This window comes from Archocentrus centrarchus, chromosome 7 (genome assembly GCF_007364275.1).
Source record: "Archocentrus centrarchus isolate MPI-CPG fArcCen1 chromosome 7, fArcCen1, whole genome shotgun sequence".
NCBI lineage: Eukaryota > Metazoa > Chordata > Actinopteri > Cichliformes > Cichlidae > Archocentrus > Archocentrus centrarchus.
Window position 1 is genome coordinate 33488468 of NC_044352.1, and position 19006 is coordinate 33507473.

The 19006-nt window shown below is 39.9% G+C and overlaps 1 protein-coding gene across 4 annotated transcripts; it reads right to left on the reverse strand.

Moving 5' to 3' along the window:
- Positions 1-1775: 1775 nt before the first annotated feature.
- Positions 1776-10653, reverse strand: LOC115783777 (uncharacterized). 4 transcript variants are annotated; one of them, XM_030734770.1, is made up of 8 exons: positions 10494-10649; positions 9644-9677; positions 8211-8287; positions 6952-7057; positions 5860-6843; positions 5027-5179; positions 4145-4237; positions 1777-2862 (listed from the first exon to the last, which is right to left on the reverse strand). In XM_030734770.1, the coding sequence occupies exons 5-8, from the start codon at positions 6841-6843 to the stop codon at positions 2542-2544; spliced, it is 1551 nt and encodes a 516-aa protein (XP_030590630.1). In that variant the 5' UTR covers positions 6952-7057; positions 8211-8287; positions 9644-9677; positions 10494-10649; the 3' UTR covers positions 1777-2541. The 4 variants fall into 4 exon arrangements, with proteins under 4 accessions (XP_030590627.1, XP_030590629.1, XP_030590628.1 ...); XM_030734767.1 differs by lacking the exon at positions 6952-7057 and having other exon boundaries at positions 1776-2862; positions 10494-10653; XM_030734769.1 differs by lacking the exons at positions 6952-7057; positions 10494-10649 and adding an exon at positions 10173-10472 and having other exon boundaries at positions 1776-2862.
- Between the last annotated feature and the right edge of the window lie 8353 nt (positions 10654-19006).

Sequence of the window (19006 nt, forward strand, 5' to 3'; positions counted from 1 at the left end):
GGCTAAGCATACAGCAAAGAAAGAGGTGGCAAAGGCTTGTAGTGCTTTGTATCTGAAGCTGGACAGTAAGGAAAGAGGAAAGGATGTGTACTGATTGGCTAGACAAAGAGATTGCATTGGAAAGGCTGTGCAGTAGGTCAGGTTGATTAAGGATAGAAATGGAAATGTATGATATGAGCGAGAGAGGAGGACGGATGGAAGACAGAAAGTGACAGGTAGTGTCTCAGGAAGTGCAGAGGATTAGTAAGCAGGAAGTGAGGGCAGCTATAAAAGGGATGAAGAATGGAAATGCAGTTGGCCCAGATGACATGCCTGTGAAGATATGGAGATGTCTAGAGAGAGGGTAATAGATATTTTATCCAGATTGTTTAACACATTTGTGAAGAATGAGAAGATGACTGAGGACGACTGTTACAGATTTTGAAGAGTAAATGTGATGTGCAGAGCTATACTAACTACAAAGGGAAAAGGTTTATGAGCCATACCATGAAGATAGGTTACAAAGAGTGGTGATGATCAGTGAGCAGCAGTATAGTTTCATGCTGAGAAAGAGCACTACCGATGCAATGTTTGCTTTGAGAGTTTTGATAGATAAGTATAGAGTAGGTCAGAAAGAGATCCACTGTCTTTGTGGAGCTAGAGAAAGCATATGATAGGGTGTCGAGAGGAACTGTGGCACTGTATGAGGATGTCAGGTGTGGCAGAAAAGTGTATGAGGGTTGTGCAGAATATGTATGAGGACAGTGAGACAATGGTGAAGTGTGTGGAAAGAGTTACAGATGGGCTCAGGGTGGGGGTGGGCTTACATCAGGGAACAACTTCTTGTTTGCAGTGGTGATGGGCAGGCTGACAGATTTGGTCAGGTTGGAGACTTTGTGGACTATAATGTTCACAGATGTCATTTTGACCTGGAATGAGATTAGGGAGAAGGTGGAAGACAGCCTGGAGAGGTGGAGGTATGCACTGGAGAGAAGAGGAGAAGAAAAACATAAGAATTTACAGTTGTCTGGCTATGGTAAAATAACCGAATTGACCACAAGTATGCCTTATTTTTTGCGCTGCTCTCTTTAGGGCTCACCACAGTGGATCATAAGCATCCATCTCACTGTATCCCTACACTCTTAACCCAAATTAGTTGAGTTTACTAGAAAATCGCGTGGAAACTCGTTGCCTTAAACCATTCTAGTTTTTACACAAAGATGAAACTAAATATGTTTAGTAGTCTTTACTAAAATTGATTACCTCATATAAATTTCTTCCCATTTATGTGAGCTAATCAATTTTAGTAAATACTACTAAACATGTTTGATACATTGTACTAAGGTTCTAAGTTAACACAACTAAACATGTTTAGTAGTCTTAACTAAAATTGATTACCTCATATAAATTTCTTCCTATTTATGTGAGCTAATCAATTTTAGTAAATACTACTGAACATGTTTGATACATTGCACTAAGGTTCTAAGTTAACACAACTAAACATGTTTAGTTTCATCTTTGTGTAAAAACTAGAATGGTTTAAGGCAACGAGTTTCCACGCGATTTTCTAGTAAACTCAACTAATTTGGATTAAGAGTGAAAATTACTTTTAAGCTAAACTGTAAAGCAAATAAGCAATTTAACATTTAAAGCTATTTATATTTTGTTAATATAATTAATAACATTTCCTCTTACCCTCTTCCTATTACCCTTTTTATGTTCAAGTTGTATTGAATGTAACACTAAATTGTAAAGAGAATAAATCAAATACATTTCAACATTCCAATATTTTATTTTTTGCAGAATACTTACGCAAAAGACAATTTTAACTGTAGTTTGTCATGTTTTTCAGAAGTATAAAAAAGTATCAAAACAGTAGCCATTCAAAAAAAAGTTTGCCATACAAAAGGCAAGTAAAAATAGGCATATGTGCTTGAACTCAATTCTAACATGTTTAGAGAAGGAATACAAATGCAGCAGCATTCAACAAAAATATTTGCATCCTTTTGAAAAAACTGGACACCTTAAAATAGGACACAATCTCCAACTTGGAAAATGAACAGATCAACTATGTTTAAGGGAAGATTTTGCATGTTTTATGTAAATGTACAGTCTGTGTTGTTAGTAAATGTAATCAACTGAAGCAATAAATTCCTGTGCTGCTATTGACTGAAAAAACCTGTAAAATAAGCAGTAATGTTGCTGTTGAGGAAGAATTACATTATTTTGAATTTACTGCTTCAAATGACTACATTTACCATCAACACAAACTGGACGTTTACATGAAAAGTGCTGAATTTTCCTTTAACTGTATCAACTAAATATTACTATGGAGCCCTGAGCATACACTTCTAAATCCTGTTTTTTAGAGTACAAGTGGCTGGACACTGATGTCTCTTATAACACTGTAAGCTGAACATTACAAACTTTCTTAAGAAATAAAAGTTGTGGCAGTACTGCTGCACTGAACTGCATTAGATAAGAGCAACTTTATCAACTCCATCTGCATTGAGTATATTTTCAACCCCCTGACTGTTCACTGACAACACACAAGACATTTCGTTACATCGCAAGCTGGTTTTTCAATGTTTGTAACTTTGGTTTTAGTTCAACGTGGCCCAGCTCAAGAAATACCTGTTGGATGAACTGGAACGTGAACTTCATAGAAATGGGGTAACTGAGATGCATTGCATATGCAAGTCCAAAGAGAAGACACATAGCTTTTGGCAGGTCTTGAATGTTGTCCATCACCACTTCTCCCTCAATGACAATTTTTAGTGAGGCTGGACTGAGATGCAGGGAGGATGAGGGCACAGCACCTTCAGGTTCAACAAGGAGGATCCCAATGTCAATGTTGCGGAAAGAGTCATCATCATCTGAGTCCTTTATAAATGACAAGAGCACAACAGTGATATTTCAGTGACCATCAATAATTGATAAAAAAAAATAACTTCCACAATCAAATTGAAATTTCTGTCATATCTGTTTTATCATGCTATGCAGCCCTAGTTTCCTAGTGTAAATGTTGAATGAGTTGGAGCTCCACAAAAGAACATCTATCCAGCATCTTCATGTGCTAGTGCTAAGTGGAACAATACCTTATCCTTTGAATTGTTTAAAACTATGCTCACAAGTTTTCTTCAATCACTGGAACTGCCATCTGTTTTCCCACGCCTGTCTGTCTATGCCCAAATCCTGACATGAACCCAACACAGCATAGCATAAGATATAAATTAAGATATATATATAAAAAAAAAAAAAAAAAAACTATCCCTTTAAAGTGGGTTGCATGAGGTGCTTACAGATGGTCAGCATACTTACCTACAGTAGATGGTGGTCAGCCTTTCCCCACTTTGGAGAAGCAGCAGGTGGATCAGTGTAGGTAGATAAGCAATGTACTGCTGCAACTTGTATTTTTAGATAAGTCAAAAAATTTATATCAGTTTTAGTGGACGCATACTATTTTCAGCATCTCAAACTGCTGTCCAACGGACCTATCTGACTAGAAAATTAAGTTACAGCACTCTCTTCATGCCAACCAAATGCCATAGGAAAAATTAGTAATTTTACCTCACAGAACACAAGAGTTGTTAGTCTAGCATGTCCTTGATCCTTAAATGTGTGCTACTGTGTGATTTTAGTGAATCCAAACCAATCAAATAATAACACAATCGAACAGACTGAGGCAGCAGTAGAAGAGCCGTTCCTCTGTTCAGCAAAGTAAACAGATTTTGTCTATGAAGTTTGGCAGGAGAAATCTATATACAACTTATATAAAAGTAATTTTATGTCAGAAGTCTGACTGACAGTAAGGTAATGCAGTGAAAATATTCTGTGTATAGTGTACATTTCACTGATCTAGATTTTTTAGGTGGCTAAAATAATGTTGTTATAAACACTGATCACAGCAGTATATTGCTTAGTTTCCTACACCAGTACCTCTGCTGCTTCTCCAAACCGGGGCCGTGTCAAATGGCACTTAATTCAAGTAATACACTGACTTTGGATAAATAGGTCATACAACACAGCTGCAAAACATTATTGCAAAGTAAATATTAAAGAATTTAAAGTATTTCAAAGACCCATGAGAACCGTGTATAAGAGTGAAAATTCAAGATTGAGTTGTTATTGTTCCTTTAGGTAGTCTTTAAGTAAAATTACTTACAAAGGCTGGTTTGTAGAAGTCTGTGGGGTTGTCACCAAGGATAACAGGAAGTCCTCTGAGCACCAGTGTTCGAATATCAGTTGGCTCTGCAGTCTTTTGGGCAGTAAAATGACAAAAATAAGCAAGTAACTAAGCACAATTGATTGTATCAAAAAATATAAAGTCCCCACATCTTCTTAAGCATCGTTATTACGAATGTACAATATATCGGCATTAACATCGGTATCAGCCAATATTAGTCATTTGTTAACATGTGAGTATTGGTCCGATAAACAAAACTGGGCCAATATTAACAACCCATATCTATTTCCATCTTCTTGTCATTTGATTCCGGACGGGCAGGGGAGGAGGTTGGTCATGTGGTATTTGTTTGGTCATGTGACAGCAATGCAGCGCAAGATTGTGAGGAGTTCATCTGAAGCAGAGAATCAATGTCAGCTGTGGGATTGTTTTGTTTTTTCCAAGGTGTCGAAAGGGTAGTGAAATATATATATTGTATACATTATCAGTTATCTGCCATAACAGCAATATTAATATCGGGTATCGATATCATCCCACATTTTAATATCAGTGCATCCCTAATGGTAATCAAGGACTTTTGAAGGCACATTCCCTAAAATTTAAGAAATACATGGCTCATGGTTAATTAACCCACTGAGACAGTAACACCCTTAACACTGAGAAGAACTAGCAGGTTTTACTGAAGTTCTCTGAAAGTTTAAGTGAAGTTCAGAAACTCAGCCTTGTTTTTCCATCCCTAAATTCAAAATCTTTTAATCATTTCAACAATCTATGTGAAGCATGAAAATAAATACAGTTGGACTTAAAGCCAAGTCATTACATGAGCTGTTGCACACAATGCAAGTGATTAATAGGACCAACCTTTGTTTGTTGGGAAAGCTGTGTCAACATTTGGCCAATGTTCCCTCTCTTGGATCGAAAAATCTCGATAAGACGAGGACTGTGCCGATCAATGCTCTCATAGAATTCCTGTTTGAGATTCTTGCCAACAATCCTGTTGAACTCCATGCATACCTGCAAAATACAGAAAATGCTCCAATATTACATCTTTACAGCTAATAACTGAAGGTGGAAGCACCAGAGTGAGGACAGCAATAAAAATTGCACAGGTGTGGACATGGTCAGCTGTAAAACACAAAGCCCCCTTCAACTCACTCACTTAACACTTTAAATTTGGGGATATTTCAGTTATTCTAGTCAAACTTCTTTAACAAAAACTTTGTACCGCACACAACACAGGAGTTGCTTTTCTACTGCCCTGATTGTTTGTAGTATTGTGTTACTTTTGTGTAGCAGACCATTGCTACATATAAACAGACTATTAATATTTTGTGTCAAATTATATATTTTTGTTGGCAAGTAACCTTTTAATAAGCAGGATAGCGTACCGTGAATAGGGAATTAATAGATGATAAACCTCTTCAGAATAATCTGAAATCAGAGTTCTGCATCAGGGTGTTGATTTCACAATAACGACCAACTCAATATACAATATTCCTTACCAAAAAAAGATAAAGGCAGCTGTAGATAGCAACTACCATGTCCTGCATGGTAAAATTACTTTTTTTTTTGCTGACAGTGGGAATGGCTAACAGATAAATATTTTTAGGTTTTATAAAGGCAGTTTCCTAAGAGAAACACAGACACATATTTAAAAAAAAAGTTCTCATTATTTTATTCATGAATGAACTAACCTGATCTTCTGTGAAAAGAGCAGGCCAACGTTCCACCATCTCACATACGGCAGGTTCTGACTCCACCACCTCTTTTCTTCTCAATGCAAACGTCAGATCCATCTTCTCTTTTACAAGCTGTCCATTTGGTGTTCTCTTCTGCATTTCATTAACCAAGTCTTTGCGGGCACCCTCAAGGGCTACCTGATTAAATCCGTCTGGAAAGTTGGGTAAGAAGTTGATCTCGCCTTTCTTTGCCTTCTTGATGTTCTTGTTGGCTGGTTCTCCTTCAGTTGAATGCCCTCCTCGTTTCCCTGCATTTACTGCTACATCAAGGCACCCTGATCTTCTGCGCTTTGTTCTGTAATTAGCCATTTTAAATTTTAGACTATTTTTCCAGCCGCTACAGCGACTGGTTGAGCCTCGCTCCTGGAGAGAGGGGTGCTTGCTTATGAGGGCTTGTGCAACACTTTCGAACTGAGCATTATTTGGGTATGCTGTGTAACTATACATGCTCTCTGCCAATCTTTCAAGAATCTCATGTTTCAGCTCTTTTGTTACTTTCAGGTGCGTACCATCACGAAGAAACTGAAGATCTGCTTGCCTAAGTCTATATGCTACATCAACAGAAAAATCTGGGATATCAAAACAATCTGGCCACTGTTTCTGTCGCTCCTGCGAGGATGTAGAGAGGATCTCTGTATCTGCTACACTGGGTGTGCCACTCAAAATTTCTTCAGATGTTGAGACAGATACCAACTCAAGTAGAGGGATGACCTTGACTGTTGGTTTTTCAGGAAGATCTTCGATATCTGTCAGATTGCACACTTCATAATTGAATTCAGGATCTTGGTACTGGAGACTGAAGTTGAAATTAAGTCCCAGTGATTCTTTAAGCTTGCCTATCAAATCCTCCACTGTAGTAGGTCTTGTATTCAGAACAACCTTTCTTATATCTGTCTCTGTGAAAATTACTCTCAAGGTCATCTTCTGGTGTGCTGCCATCTTGGAAATAAAAAAAATAGCTTATTAGAAATATATACACAAAGACATAGATATTCAGTTTAACATATGGCTTATCAAAAAAGATACAAAATTACCAATTAGGCTTACATTTAGACTCTATCCAGAGCAATGCTAGTACTGACAACACTTGTGGTTTCTCAACACAGAATATAGCGAGTGAGTGTCACTGCTGAATTTTCTCCAAATCTGTATGCTGACAGAGGGAAAACATCATTCAGCTCTTTTAGTTCCACCACACACAAAGAGGGATTTGCGCTGCCACAGAGTTCAAATGATCTGAAATGTTCATGGTACCATGCCGTCATTGTATTGCACACAAACAAGATCTCTGTGTTTATTGCCACAATCTGCTTGATCTGTTTGAAATTTGGGAGGCCTGAACATGAACCGACAGAGAGTATCATATCAGCACAATATCTAATTCCATCTACAGAGACTGATGATGCAACCAGAACCTTTGTAAGCTGGGGTACTCTCTTGCAGAAAACTTGTTGGACATTCTCGGGGAAAGATGTGATCAGTGCTGTGGTAACTTTGTCCAGCTCAACTGAGGGCTTGAAAAACGAACTTGTGTCCAAACAGTAAGCCATCATTTTCTGATGCTTTACAGCCAGTGTAAGTGCCACATGTCTGAAGTTGTGTGCATTACGAATGACCCGCTTGAAGAATTTATGTTTTCCCTCGAAACGCATTGTCCAGACATCTGACAGTGGGCCAAATGCCTTAATCATCTCAGGATAATGCTCAATGAAGTGGTGTTTTGGACGCAATTTGAAATTTGGGAATGTAGTTTGCAACAGTTCTCTGTGTTCTGACACTTTGCAGTCAAAGAAATGTATAGACTCTTCAGTGTGCCTTGTTGCTACAGCCAATTCAACAATATCTTTAAGGAGCATCAGAACGTTCCAGGCATCGTCCCCTTCAGGCACTTTATGGCCAATGAGAAGTGGGAGCAACCTGATTAGAGCCCAGTTCTCATGGCCATTTCCACCTATGGTCCCTTTGGTAGAGAAGCCTTGGGCAATAGGCTGAGGCTGGTCAGTTTTGTCATGAAAAGCATATGCAAAAGATTTGATAGCATGGTTCAGTGTTTCTAATGTGAAATATTTCTTAGAAATCAGTTCTGAAATGCAGAGTGATAACTCAACAGGAACAACCCCTTCAAAAAGGTCGTGTAGGATGTCAGGGGGATAGCCACGAGCAACATGAAAGTGCTCCAGACTGTCAGTTAGTACACATCGTCCCTTTACACCATACTGTTTTGCCAAAGTGGGATCCTGCTGTACCTCCTGTACCTGTTTGTTGTGAATGTCTGCAGTTCGGGGTTCAAAAGAGCCCGAGCTTACCTCCTTGTCTTGGATCTCACTCCTCGTTGCCATGCAGAACCTGCAGAACTTGTCCACTCCAAAGCTCTCAAAGAATCCTGCAAAAGAATGAGCAGCCAAGTTATCAGCAGCCACATACAACACTGTGCCTTTGACACATGCTCCCAACTTCTCAACATATAGGCCATCTTGCTCCAAAGAAACCAGATCCTGGATCAGAGGATGAAGAAATTTAGCATAGCCATATTCTTTTACATCAGAGGCTTTACATAAAAGAGCAAGTTGAATGGACTGGAGTGTGGACCTATATTTTGATGGCACATTGGCAAGCACCCAATACACTGCACTCATTTTATGTTTCTTCTTAGATGTCCCTAATGGATTGGACACTTCAAAATCATCTGTGTAAAGTCCAACAGCGATTCTGAATTCCTCGCTGTTAAGGAGGCCATTTCCTTTACAGTACAAACCATCTCTGTATGTACTGTACTCATGTGGCACATGTTTTTGTACTGGAAGAGCTTTATCTAAAATGTCTGCCCTGTTCAACATTTTCTGTAACATGGCATTTATAGGAACATATACAGCACTAGATTTCTTTTCCCTGGCAATAAAGTACTCAACTGGCATAACCACATCAAAGTTTTTGTTTACATATGCTGCTCTCCTTTTAGAGGTTGATAAGGAGCCACCCTTGCCACAATACTTTAGTATGATATTGCTCTCTGAGGCAGCCCTGACTACCTGTTTCACAGTTGAATCATCTACATCTGTGTGTAGCTTCAAAATGTCCTTGACTGAATTGTGCAGCAGTGGTTGGGACAGTTCACTTAAATGTAGGAGCTGTTGTATAACTTCATCGATAGAACTTTGTGGAATGTGGAGGATGGTTTGCATCTTTAAAAAAAGAGCAGCTAGGTTGTGCTCCAACTGTTTCCCAAGATCATGATGCTCTTCATTGCTGGACTCTTCGCTGCCTTCTAAATCAACAGTGTTGTTTGGGGGCCCATGTTCCTCTTCTGCCACTTCATTGGTTTCACTACCAGACACTATTTCTGGTTTGAACATCTTCCAATTGCCTGTTCTGTGCTGTTTACTTCTGTGTGCATTGAATGTGGAGTACACAGTAGTATGAAAGTTACACCCATTATATGGACAGTGGACTCTGTGATTAACTTTTAAATGTGTACTCCGCAAGTGAGTGATAAAAACTGCCTCTGTGCAAGCAGCAGAAAAATCACAGGACTGACAGTGAAAGGTCAGTGTTTCACACAGTTGTGCATCTTGGTCTTTCTGGTGAATTTTGGATAAGTGGACCCTAAGTGCACTGATGGACTTAAATGTGCATAAACACTCTTGGTGTAAGCAAGGAAATGGTACAGTTCTGGTGTAGCTTCCATGTTTTAGCCTGTAATGTTTTAAGAGGTAACCCCTTTTCTCTGATGTAAACTCACAGTATTTGCACTTCCACTGCATCTTCACACGGACCTGTAAGAACAAAAAATAATAAAAATTTTAGCACACTTGTCCACAACCATGTCATCAGTGATCAAGGAAATATGGTACTTTGAAATACTGTCTCCCTTTGAAATTTCTGTTCTCAGCCTGAAAATTTTGTTTTCCCATTTCACATTAGAGTTAAAATATTGCCAAATGAGTTAGGCTTACCCTTCTGTCTGCAGACAATTGACAGGTTTAATAACGTTTCTAACTTGTTGTCAGTTCTGTATTTTAAGAGTCTGGAGATCAGAGGTGGAGAAGAAGAACTGGCGATAACCTCAGCTTCAGCTCTTTAGTCATACAAGATTTCAACCTTTGTGTCCGACCATTACATTTCAGTACATACGAAACCGTATAGAAAAAAAACGTGGACTAGGTTAACACAAGCACATGCTGTTACGAACGATGTGAAACGCTAAGCTAACGATAGCATTTAGCTGTCTTGACACTACTGGAGCGGCTTTTTCGATTAAAAAAAATTACCCTCAGAGACAGGATACACTCGGCTTAAACTTGGTGTAATAAAGGTTTATTTCAGCAAAGTACATCTCTCCTAAAGTAACTGTCCGTTATAAACTGAGACTCGTCAGTATGCTAACACTAAGCCAATGCTAACATTCGCGCTCGCCACTCCACTCGCGATATTTAACTTCGATTCCAAAACCCCTCACTTTACCAAAGTGTCGATAATGGTGGCGGTAGGCTGTAACTATAATTTTCAGTTATATCTGCACATGGAACTCAGCTATCTTTTAAGCAAAGAAATAGCTAGAATTATTTAAAATAGTTATTCTTCACACTTACCAGTCAGGAGTCGTTGAACTTGCCACGGTGCATGTTGCAGCAGGACTGAGTTTGAATATGCCCCGCCCCTTCACTTCAAAAACATAATATCTTTAGTAATCTCTGCTTAACAAGTTCATTACACTCTATATTTGTGTAGAAAAGTACAGTTAACTAATTTGATTTAGTAATGGGACAACATTTTTACCAAACACGAAAGAATAAGTAATGATTACTAAAACGTTTAATTACAATTAATATCTGGGTTAAGAGTGTAGCATTTTCTTCTGCCACACCTACTCTTGGCATGTCCCCCTTCATTACATCCATAAATCTTCTCAGTGGGTTTTATCTTTCCCTCCTGCCTGGTAGCTCCATGTTTAAATCCTTTGTCCAATACATTTACTTTCCTCCCCTATACATGTCCAACCATTTCAGCCTTGCTAATCAAACATATTCATTTCTAATCTCATCCAACCTCCCAATGAAAACATTAACATTTTCAACACTTCCACCTCCAGCTCTGCCTCCTGTCTTTACCAGTACCACCATCTCCAAACTGCATATTATAGCAGGTTTCGGTACCATCTTGTAAACCTTCCCTTTCACTTTTGCTGATATCCTTCTTTGCTTAACCTGTAGAGGGCTCTACATCCCTTCATGGATATGCCTCCCTAGACCATCACTGGCCCACTACCAAACCCGTTATGCTGAACAATGTTATATGCAGCAGAACGTTCTCCATGACTTCTCCACACCCTTTCATGTCTGGTACATGTGCTCAGGGTGAACCTGATCTCATTTGTGAAAAGCAAAGGGCATCACTGGTGAACCTGCCAACTCGGGTATTCTATAGCAAATGCAAGTTGAACTCCACAGTGTCAGGCAATGAGCACAGGGCCCACTAGAGGATGTTGGGCCTTCAGGCCACCCTCAAGTCTGTGCCTGATTGCTTGGTCAGAGGCATTCACACCGGTGGCCTGCTGGTGGCCTGCTGGTGCCCCCCCGCCCCATCTCTACAGACCCTACAGAGTAGGTGGATCTGCCTGAGGGCAGATCCATTACAAAGAGGGGTGATGCCTGTAAGAGAAGAACAGATGCAGGTGGTGGCTCTGAACTGCATTAAACAGCAATGGGAGGCAGAATTAGGATTCCGTACTTTTGCAATAATATGGAGAAGGACTCTTGGAATAGTACACACTTCATCAAGTTGTATCATACATGGATTTCTCCTATTTAAGGTACTTCGTAGGCTCAATCTGTCGAACAGCAGGCTTGCTAAACTATTCCTGGGAACAGATGAGAACTGCCTGAGGTGAAAACACAATCCAGGCACACTGAGTCATGTGTTTTGCCCAAGGTTGAAGGACTTCTAGAAGGGGGGTCTTTGATACCATTAAAGAGGTTTGGGATGTGAGAATTCTACCAAACCCTGTTCAGTGAGCAATAATAAATGAGCAACAAATAAATGACCACTTTTGTGAGTTTTCATGTACATATTTTTTTATAAAATAAATAAACAAACAAATAAATAAATAAATAAAATAATACGTATTACTTGTTTTCTTTTTCCATGTCCTATTTTTTTCTAACCTTTTCAATTATTTTTAGTCATTGCAATGTGAGCAACATTTTGTTCAGTGTTTTATTATGTTGTAATATCTGAAAATGTAATAAAACTATTCAAATATTGTTATGTGAGGGCTGCATGGCAGGCAGAGTCCAACCCAATCGCAGGCCATCGGTGAGAATGTGCTCAATGGTGCCTCTGTAAAAGCTGATAAGAATTTCAGCTGGCATGCCAAACTTCTTCAGTCTTCTCAGAAAATCCAAATGCTGCTGTGACTTCTTTACCACGTGACTGGTGTTGTGTGACCAGAAGAGATCGTCACTGATGTGAGTGCCCAGGAATTTGAAGGTGTTCACCCTCTCCACCACTTCTCTCCCTATATGGAGTGGTGTGTGTTGCACCCTCCTCCTCCTTGGATCAACAATCATTTCTTTAGTCTTGCTGATATTTAAGGAAAGATTGTTGTCCTGGAACCATGCCACCTGGTCTGCCACCTCTCTCCTATATGCTGCTTCATTACCTCCAGTGATTAGTCCAATTACTGTGGCATCATCAGCAAACTTGATGATACTGGTGTTGTACTGGAAGGCAACACAATGAGTAAAGAGTAAAGAGAGTGTACAGCATTGGAATAAGTACACAACCTTGGGGCGTTCCAGTGTTAACAGTCACTGTTCTTGATGTGTGATTCATAATTATGACAGACTGTGGCCTTCCTGTCATAAAGCTCTGGCTCCAGTTGCAGATGGTGTTCGACAACCCAAGTGAGTAGAGTTTCTCAGTCAGTTTGGCTGGTAGTACCATGTTGAATGCTGAGCTGTAGTCAATGAACAGCATTCTCACATAACTGTCCTTGTTCTCTAGATGTGGTAGGGCGATGTGGATGGAAGTGTTCACAGCATCCTCTGTGGACCTGTTCTGTCAGTAGGCAAACTGAAGTGAGTCTAGAGTGTCTGGGATGTTGTCCCGAATGTGAGTCATGACTAACATTTCAAAGCACTTCATAAAGATGGGAGTCAGTGCAATTGGTTGGTAGTCACTGAGGCTGGTGACTGGCTTCTTCTTGGGCAGGGGGATGATGGTAGTTGCTTTAAAGAAGGTGGGTACTGTGGCTTGTATAAAGGACATGTTGAAAATGTCTGCAAAGACATCAGCTAACTCTACTGAGCATGCCCTGAGCGCCTTGAGGCGACAGTTTGTTGTGATTTGGCGCTATATAAATAAAATTGAATTGAATTGAATTGGTCCTGGGATGTTGTCCGGGCTAGCTGCCTTGCATGGCTTTAATTTCCTCAAAGTCATGCAGACTTCTGCCAGTGAGACTGTGCACTCTGTGTGCCCCTCAGCTAAAACACCTCTGTGTGTCTCAGCGTTGAGGGCTTCAAAGTGAGCGTGGGTTTCCAAGGCTGAGAAGGTCCTGAAGGTTTAATGTGTAAGTAACCCAGTTCTTTGTATTTAGTTTGCAGTGGTTCTTAAAAGTATTAGCTCCACTCCTGGTTGCAACCATTAGACAAATAGTGTAAAGAAATATATAGAACATTCGATTTTCTTATGCAGTATGAATAACTTACTATTCTTAGTCAGCTCAGACTTTGTTTGAAAATATCTAAAAGAGCCTGCAAAAAAAAAAAAAAAAAATTCCTTTGCGGAGATGAAAACCAAGAATTAAAGAGAGAATTATAGAGAAGAAAAGGATCAGTTCATTATCTGAAGCATACCCATCGCTTGTTAAATATAGTGGAGGTAATATTATGGTGTGGACATGTATGTACTGTTGTAGTCAGCAGAGGTGGGAAGTAACAAAGTACAAATACTTCTTTACTGTACCTAAGTAGATTTTTCAGGTATGTGTACTTTACTTGAGTATTTATTTTTCTGACTACATTTACTGCCTACATTACATTTTTACACAAATATCTGTACTTTCTACTTCTACATTTTCAAAACAGGCTCATTTCTTTAGGTTTAACACATCTGAGAAAGGTTTGCATAGCTCAAATAGCTCAATATATGTCTCAGCTACCATAAAGCCATTCTCCAGAAGGCACTTGTCCAAGTGTGCAGCTGCAAATTTAAGTTGAGCTTTAAGGTGCCAGTTTCAGAGCAGGGGCTTCTTTCTTGGTTGCCACTCTCTTATTCCATGGTGATGTAAAACTCACTTCACTGTGGACAGTGACGCCAGTGTTCCAGCAGTTTCCATTTCATGGCAGGTTTGAGCCTTGGTGGTTCCTGGGCTGTTTCTGAACACCTTAATGAAATTCTTCTCATCTGAGCATCACTGGATCTTCTTCCAAACCTTGGTGGTGACACATCTTAATAACTTTCACGTACATACACGTAAATACATTTCACATACGTACATGCATTTCACGTTGTTTGTTGGATGGATATTGGAATTGCCATGACCTAAGATTTTGAGTTCTTCTGCGAGTTGATTCTTTTTAATTTTCCTTTTCTTTGTAATATTGGTTATACTCCTTATATTTTTTACCTCCCCAGTGGACCTTGTATTTAGTTTGTTATTTTTGTCTTACATTTTTTTGGGTTATCTTTTGGATTGAGTTAGTTCTTATCTTTCTATTGGTAAAGTTGTTGCTTAATTGAGTTAGCTCTCTTTGTTTTTCCATTCTGTTCCTTCACTCTTGTCTCTGTGCTGTTTATTGTCTTTCAGTGTTCCCCTGACTTTCTCTGTCCTCCTTGTGTCAAGTTAAGCTTGTTTCCCTGTTAAGCTGTTTTATTTCCTGTTTTTTTCTTTTGTTTTGGTCACAGGTGTTCTGTATCTTGTGTAACATGATTTCCCCCTGCTCATTATCTAGGTTGTTTTCAGTTTCCTCTTCCCTCATTACCTCATGTATATATTGTTTCAGTCTTCCTTTGCTTTTCCTGTGTTTTCTGTGTGGCTGTGTATCTCCATAGTTGGGTATTCCCTGTATTCCTAGTGATTTCCTTTTTTTTATTTATTTTTTTTAAAGCCTGTCACGTCTGGCAGATTTTGCAAGCAGAATTGTGATCTGAATGCACTGTTGTGCCAAACATATTTGTCCTTTCATTGAGCTCTATAGATTCTCTATAGGCTCCTCTTGTTAATGTTTTTCTCTTTTTATTTTATTTATTTGTGTTCTTTTTCAAATACATATACCTGTGCCAGAGTTGACAGGCTGAGGAAAAAAAGAAGGAAAAGAGAAAGAAAGAAAGAAGAAAAAGAGAATGGGGATAAAATAGAAAAGGGGGATAGAACACTAGTAAATAAACCAAAATGGTTAATCAACTGCTGTACCTGTAATAGAGGAAAAAAAAAACAACATACAAAAAACAAACAATACTTGGAAAAATTAATTTATGTGGGAAAAACAAAACAAAGAAACCTTGGCTACACAAACCAACAATTTTGTTGTGTCATGATTGCGTGAGTGTTTTTTGTCTGTGTCATGAAATGTACTTACTAATGAGGGCCCAGGAAACCTAGGGCACCTGCAGCCATGAAGACCCGTGGCCACACATTCCAATGACAACTGGACGCCTGTCAGCAGAAAGGAGAGGGGAGGTCCCAGATGGACAGCAGTGAGGATGTGAGTGGGGCCACCTCAGCAGCCCCATCTCATCAACCTCTGGGTAACATGCCTTCCCCCAAGGTCCTATGTGTATCACAATGTGTTGTGAATTATAACGACTATGGTGCAATTAAAAAGGCAAGTGGCAGTGTGGCTTCGCACTTGGCCTCTCCAAAAGCCTACATGTGTGAGTGATGTGTGTGTGCATGCATGTGTGTGCATGCGAATGGGGGATTTGGGGGAGGGGGGCTGTGGGGGTGGGTGGGTGGGTGGGGGTTGCGGGGGTGATTTCAGAGTCTCAGTTCCCAAGTGATGACCAGAAGAAGCCTCATGAAGCCTTGAAGCTTTCCATCCAATTGGTTCAAGAAAAGGTTTATTTCTTAACCTTAATTTGATTTGCTGATCAAAACCTTTATTGTCATTTCAACTGTTTGTGACGGCCTCTTGGCTGTCATTCAACAGTGTCAGCATGGGAATAATCACTGCCAAAAATAGAAATAAAAACACCTTAATTTGATGTTGTGAGGTCATTAATCCATTCATTCATTCATCTAATCTGTTTTGATTAATAATTAATATGTAAGTAATGGTAAAAGAGGTCTATCAATGTCAAAAGGACTTGTGAGTATAATTTCAGTCAATGTAAATACAATATGACATTAGATGTTAATGTTAAAACTGTTGCAGTGTTTTAACCAGATGGGAGGGTGATTGTGCTTTTGAATAATGGAGTGATGGTGACTTTATTCATTTTTATTTTAAAAATAATATTTTTTCCACTGCTTTTAAACTCAGTTGGTTTCTCTTTTTGGAAATAACCTCTCCAGCAGGGGAAACTCTGCTCCTTTTAAAAACAAGCTCCTCTGTGTCACAGGCAAACTGGCAAAATTCCAACACAAAGCCTGGCATGCAATTTTGCGAGGATCCATGGTATTTTATATATGTTCATAAATCACACCAAAACTCTAACCACTTCCTGAATCAGCAAGGCTTTGTACTACATCAGTGATATCCCTTGCCCTTAAAGAAACAAGCAGGGCACCCAGGTGGCTCTGTGGTGGAGCAGGCGACCACATACATATGCCCCACTGCAGCGTGGGCTCAAGTACTGACCTGTCACCAATTTGCCCGCGTATCTTTCCCCCATTTCCTGTCATATTCTACTGCTGATAAAAGCCACTGTGACCAAAGAAAAAGTAATTACAAAGAAGCAAGTGTCAATACTCATTTCATAAAAGACTTCCCAAATTTCTCTACACAAGCTCTAAAGCCTCAACACAGTACATTTTATCACTATGATTGCCTGTGCTTTTTGTGCAGTACCAGTCAAAAGTTTGGACATACTCCAAACTTTTGACTGGTACTGTATATACCTTCCTATTGAGTTCTGGATTTTTGAATTCCTAGTTTTACTCACCACTTATCCCTGGACTTTGGACTTTTTAATTCCAGATCTATCAACATTAGAAGCTTGTTGAAGCTTAACTCCTGCCTTCTGTATCCTGTATTTGAGTCTACAGGTTAATTCACACAACCTTTTTCATGACAGAATGACATGATCATACAATGGACCTAGCAGGTGTGAAGGTCAGCGAGTATCAGGAGTTTTTATACCATTGAGCTTCATGGACAGGTTAGGTTCCTCTTTTTTTTTTTTTTTTTGCATTTTTGGCCATAGCGGCTTTTGTCTACAGTGGAGAGTGACAGGAAATGGGGGAAAGATACGGGGGAAGATACGGGGAAGACACGCGGGCGAACCCGCGCTGCCCACACCGCAACGCGGCATGTGTATGTGGTAGCCAGCTTCACCACTAAGCCACCCAGGCGCCAGGTTACGTTCCTCTGACCTAAGTTATGTGGACTTTCTGCTTGTCTTTTCTGCTTGCCTGTTTTGCACAATAAATGGTAAATGGTAAATGGACTAGTTCTTATATAGCGCTTTTCTACTCAGTATGAGCACTCAAAGCGCTTATACAACCTGTTTGCATTCACCCATGCACTCCCATTCATACAAGCACTTCCATTTTTTACGAAGCTAAGTGCTTTTTTAATTAACTAACATTCACACGCATACATACTCCGACAGAACGGTCGGAGAGCAACTTGGGGTTAAGTATCTTGCCCAAGGATACATTGGCATGTAGCCTGGAGTAGCCAGGATTCGAACCGCTGACCTTCTGATCAGTAGGTGACCTGCTCTACCTACTGAGCTACAGCCACCCCAAAGACACAAGGTTCCCAGTAGTGAAATTGGGAGAGTCAGCCTGTACCTGATCTCCTCACCATGCAGGTACCCTTCCTGCTGGACCTGGCCCTAGGACCACCATAGCCAGCCTCAACTTTTTTACCTAGACCTCTAGCTCCTGCCTAGCCTGCCTGTCGAAGAACTGGCTATCTGATGGCTCAGAGGAACAATACCCAGCCAGAGCCTGCATCTCTCCCAGTATCTGCCAATGTCGGGTCCCAGCCAGAGCCTACACCTATCCCCCCATCAGACTCTGGCCAGCAAACAGGACTTACTTTTCTGTTTCTGAGCTGGCAAGTAACAAGATTCTTCTATTTTGAAATTATATAAGCCTGACATGACTATTTCAATGACTGCATTTCTGTCTGACCAAGTAATGTCTGAGACTATGTTTACTAGGGCAGATGTCCAATCAGTGATTGTGTTTACTGTTTCTGAGCCTAATAGTGAAAGAACTGAGTTCTATGTTTTTTGAGACACACAGTGTGACATTAGAGTTTAGTATCTGCACTAGCCAGTACAGTGACTGAATTGTGTTTTTCCAAACACTGATTGGTGACTGATTGGACTGGAGCAAGCAGCACTGGAGACTGCTCTGTCAGTGGCCTGCCCTGAGACTGTACCACAACCAGCTAAGCCAGTGACTTCATTTTCTGTACTGGCTAAGGCTGATGATCCTGAGCATCTTGAGGTCATAAAACTTGGCATCCACTCTGTGAAAAGACTTATAGATACTAGTGCAAGTTCAGAGACAGGTCAACACATAGGAATGCCTCTGACCCCCACAATTCTTAGTGTTCCTTTGATTTTTTCAATTTAATGAACTTTGAATTTAGAGCTAAAACCGAAGTTCCAGCATCAACCAAAAACTGAGGTGACTTTGCATTTACATCTGTTAGTAAATGAGGTTCAGCATTTGTTTTTGCCAGTTTAACTACTAGAGCTTTAAACACATTTCCTGTTTCAAAGTAGTCACTGTCCTGACAGCTGGTGTTATATTGTCTTCTTTCTGGTCTTCTTCTGACTGTGTAATGGAGGTGCTGTAGGCAGGGTTAATTACGATTGTGTAATATATATTTCTTAAGCAGTGGTTTGGTTTACCACAATGAAAGCAGTTTCCTAGGTCTCCGTTTGAGAAGGGTGCTGTGTGGCTTTGTCTGTGGTGAGA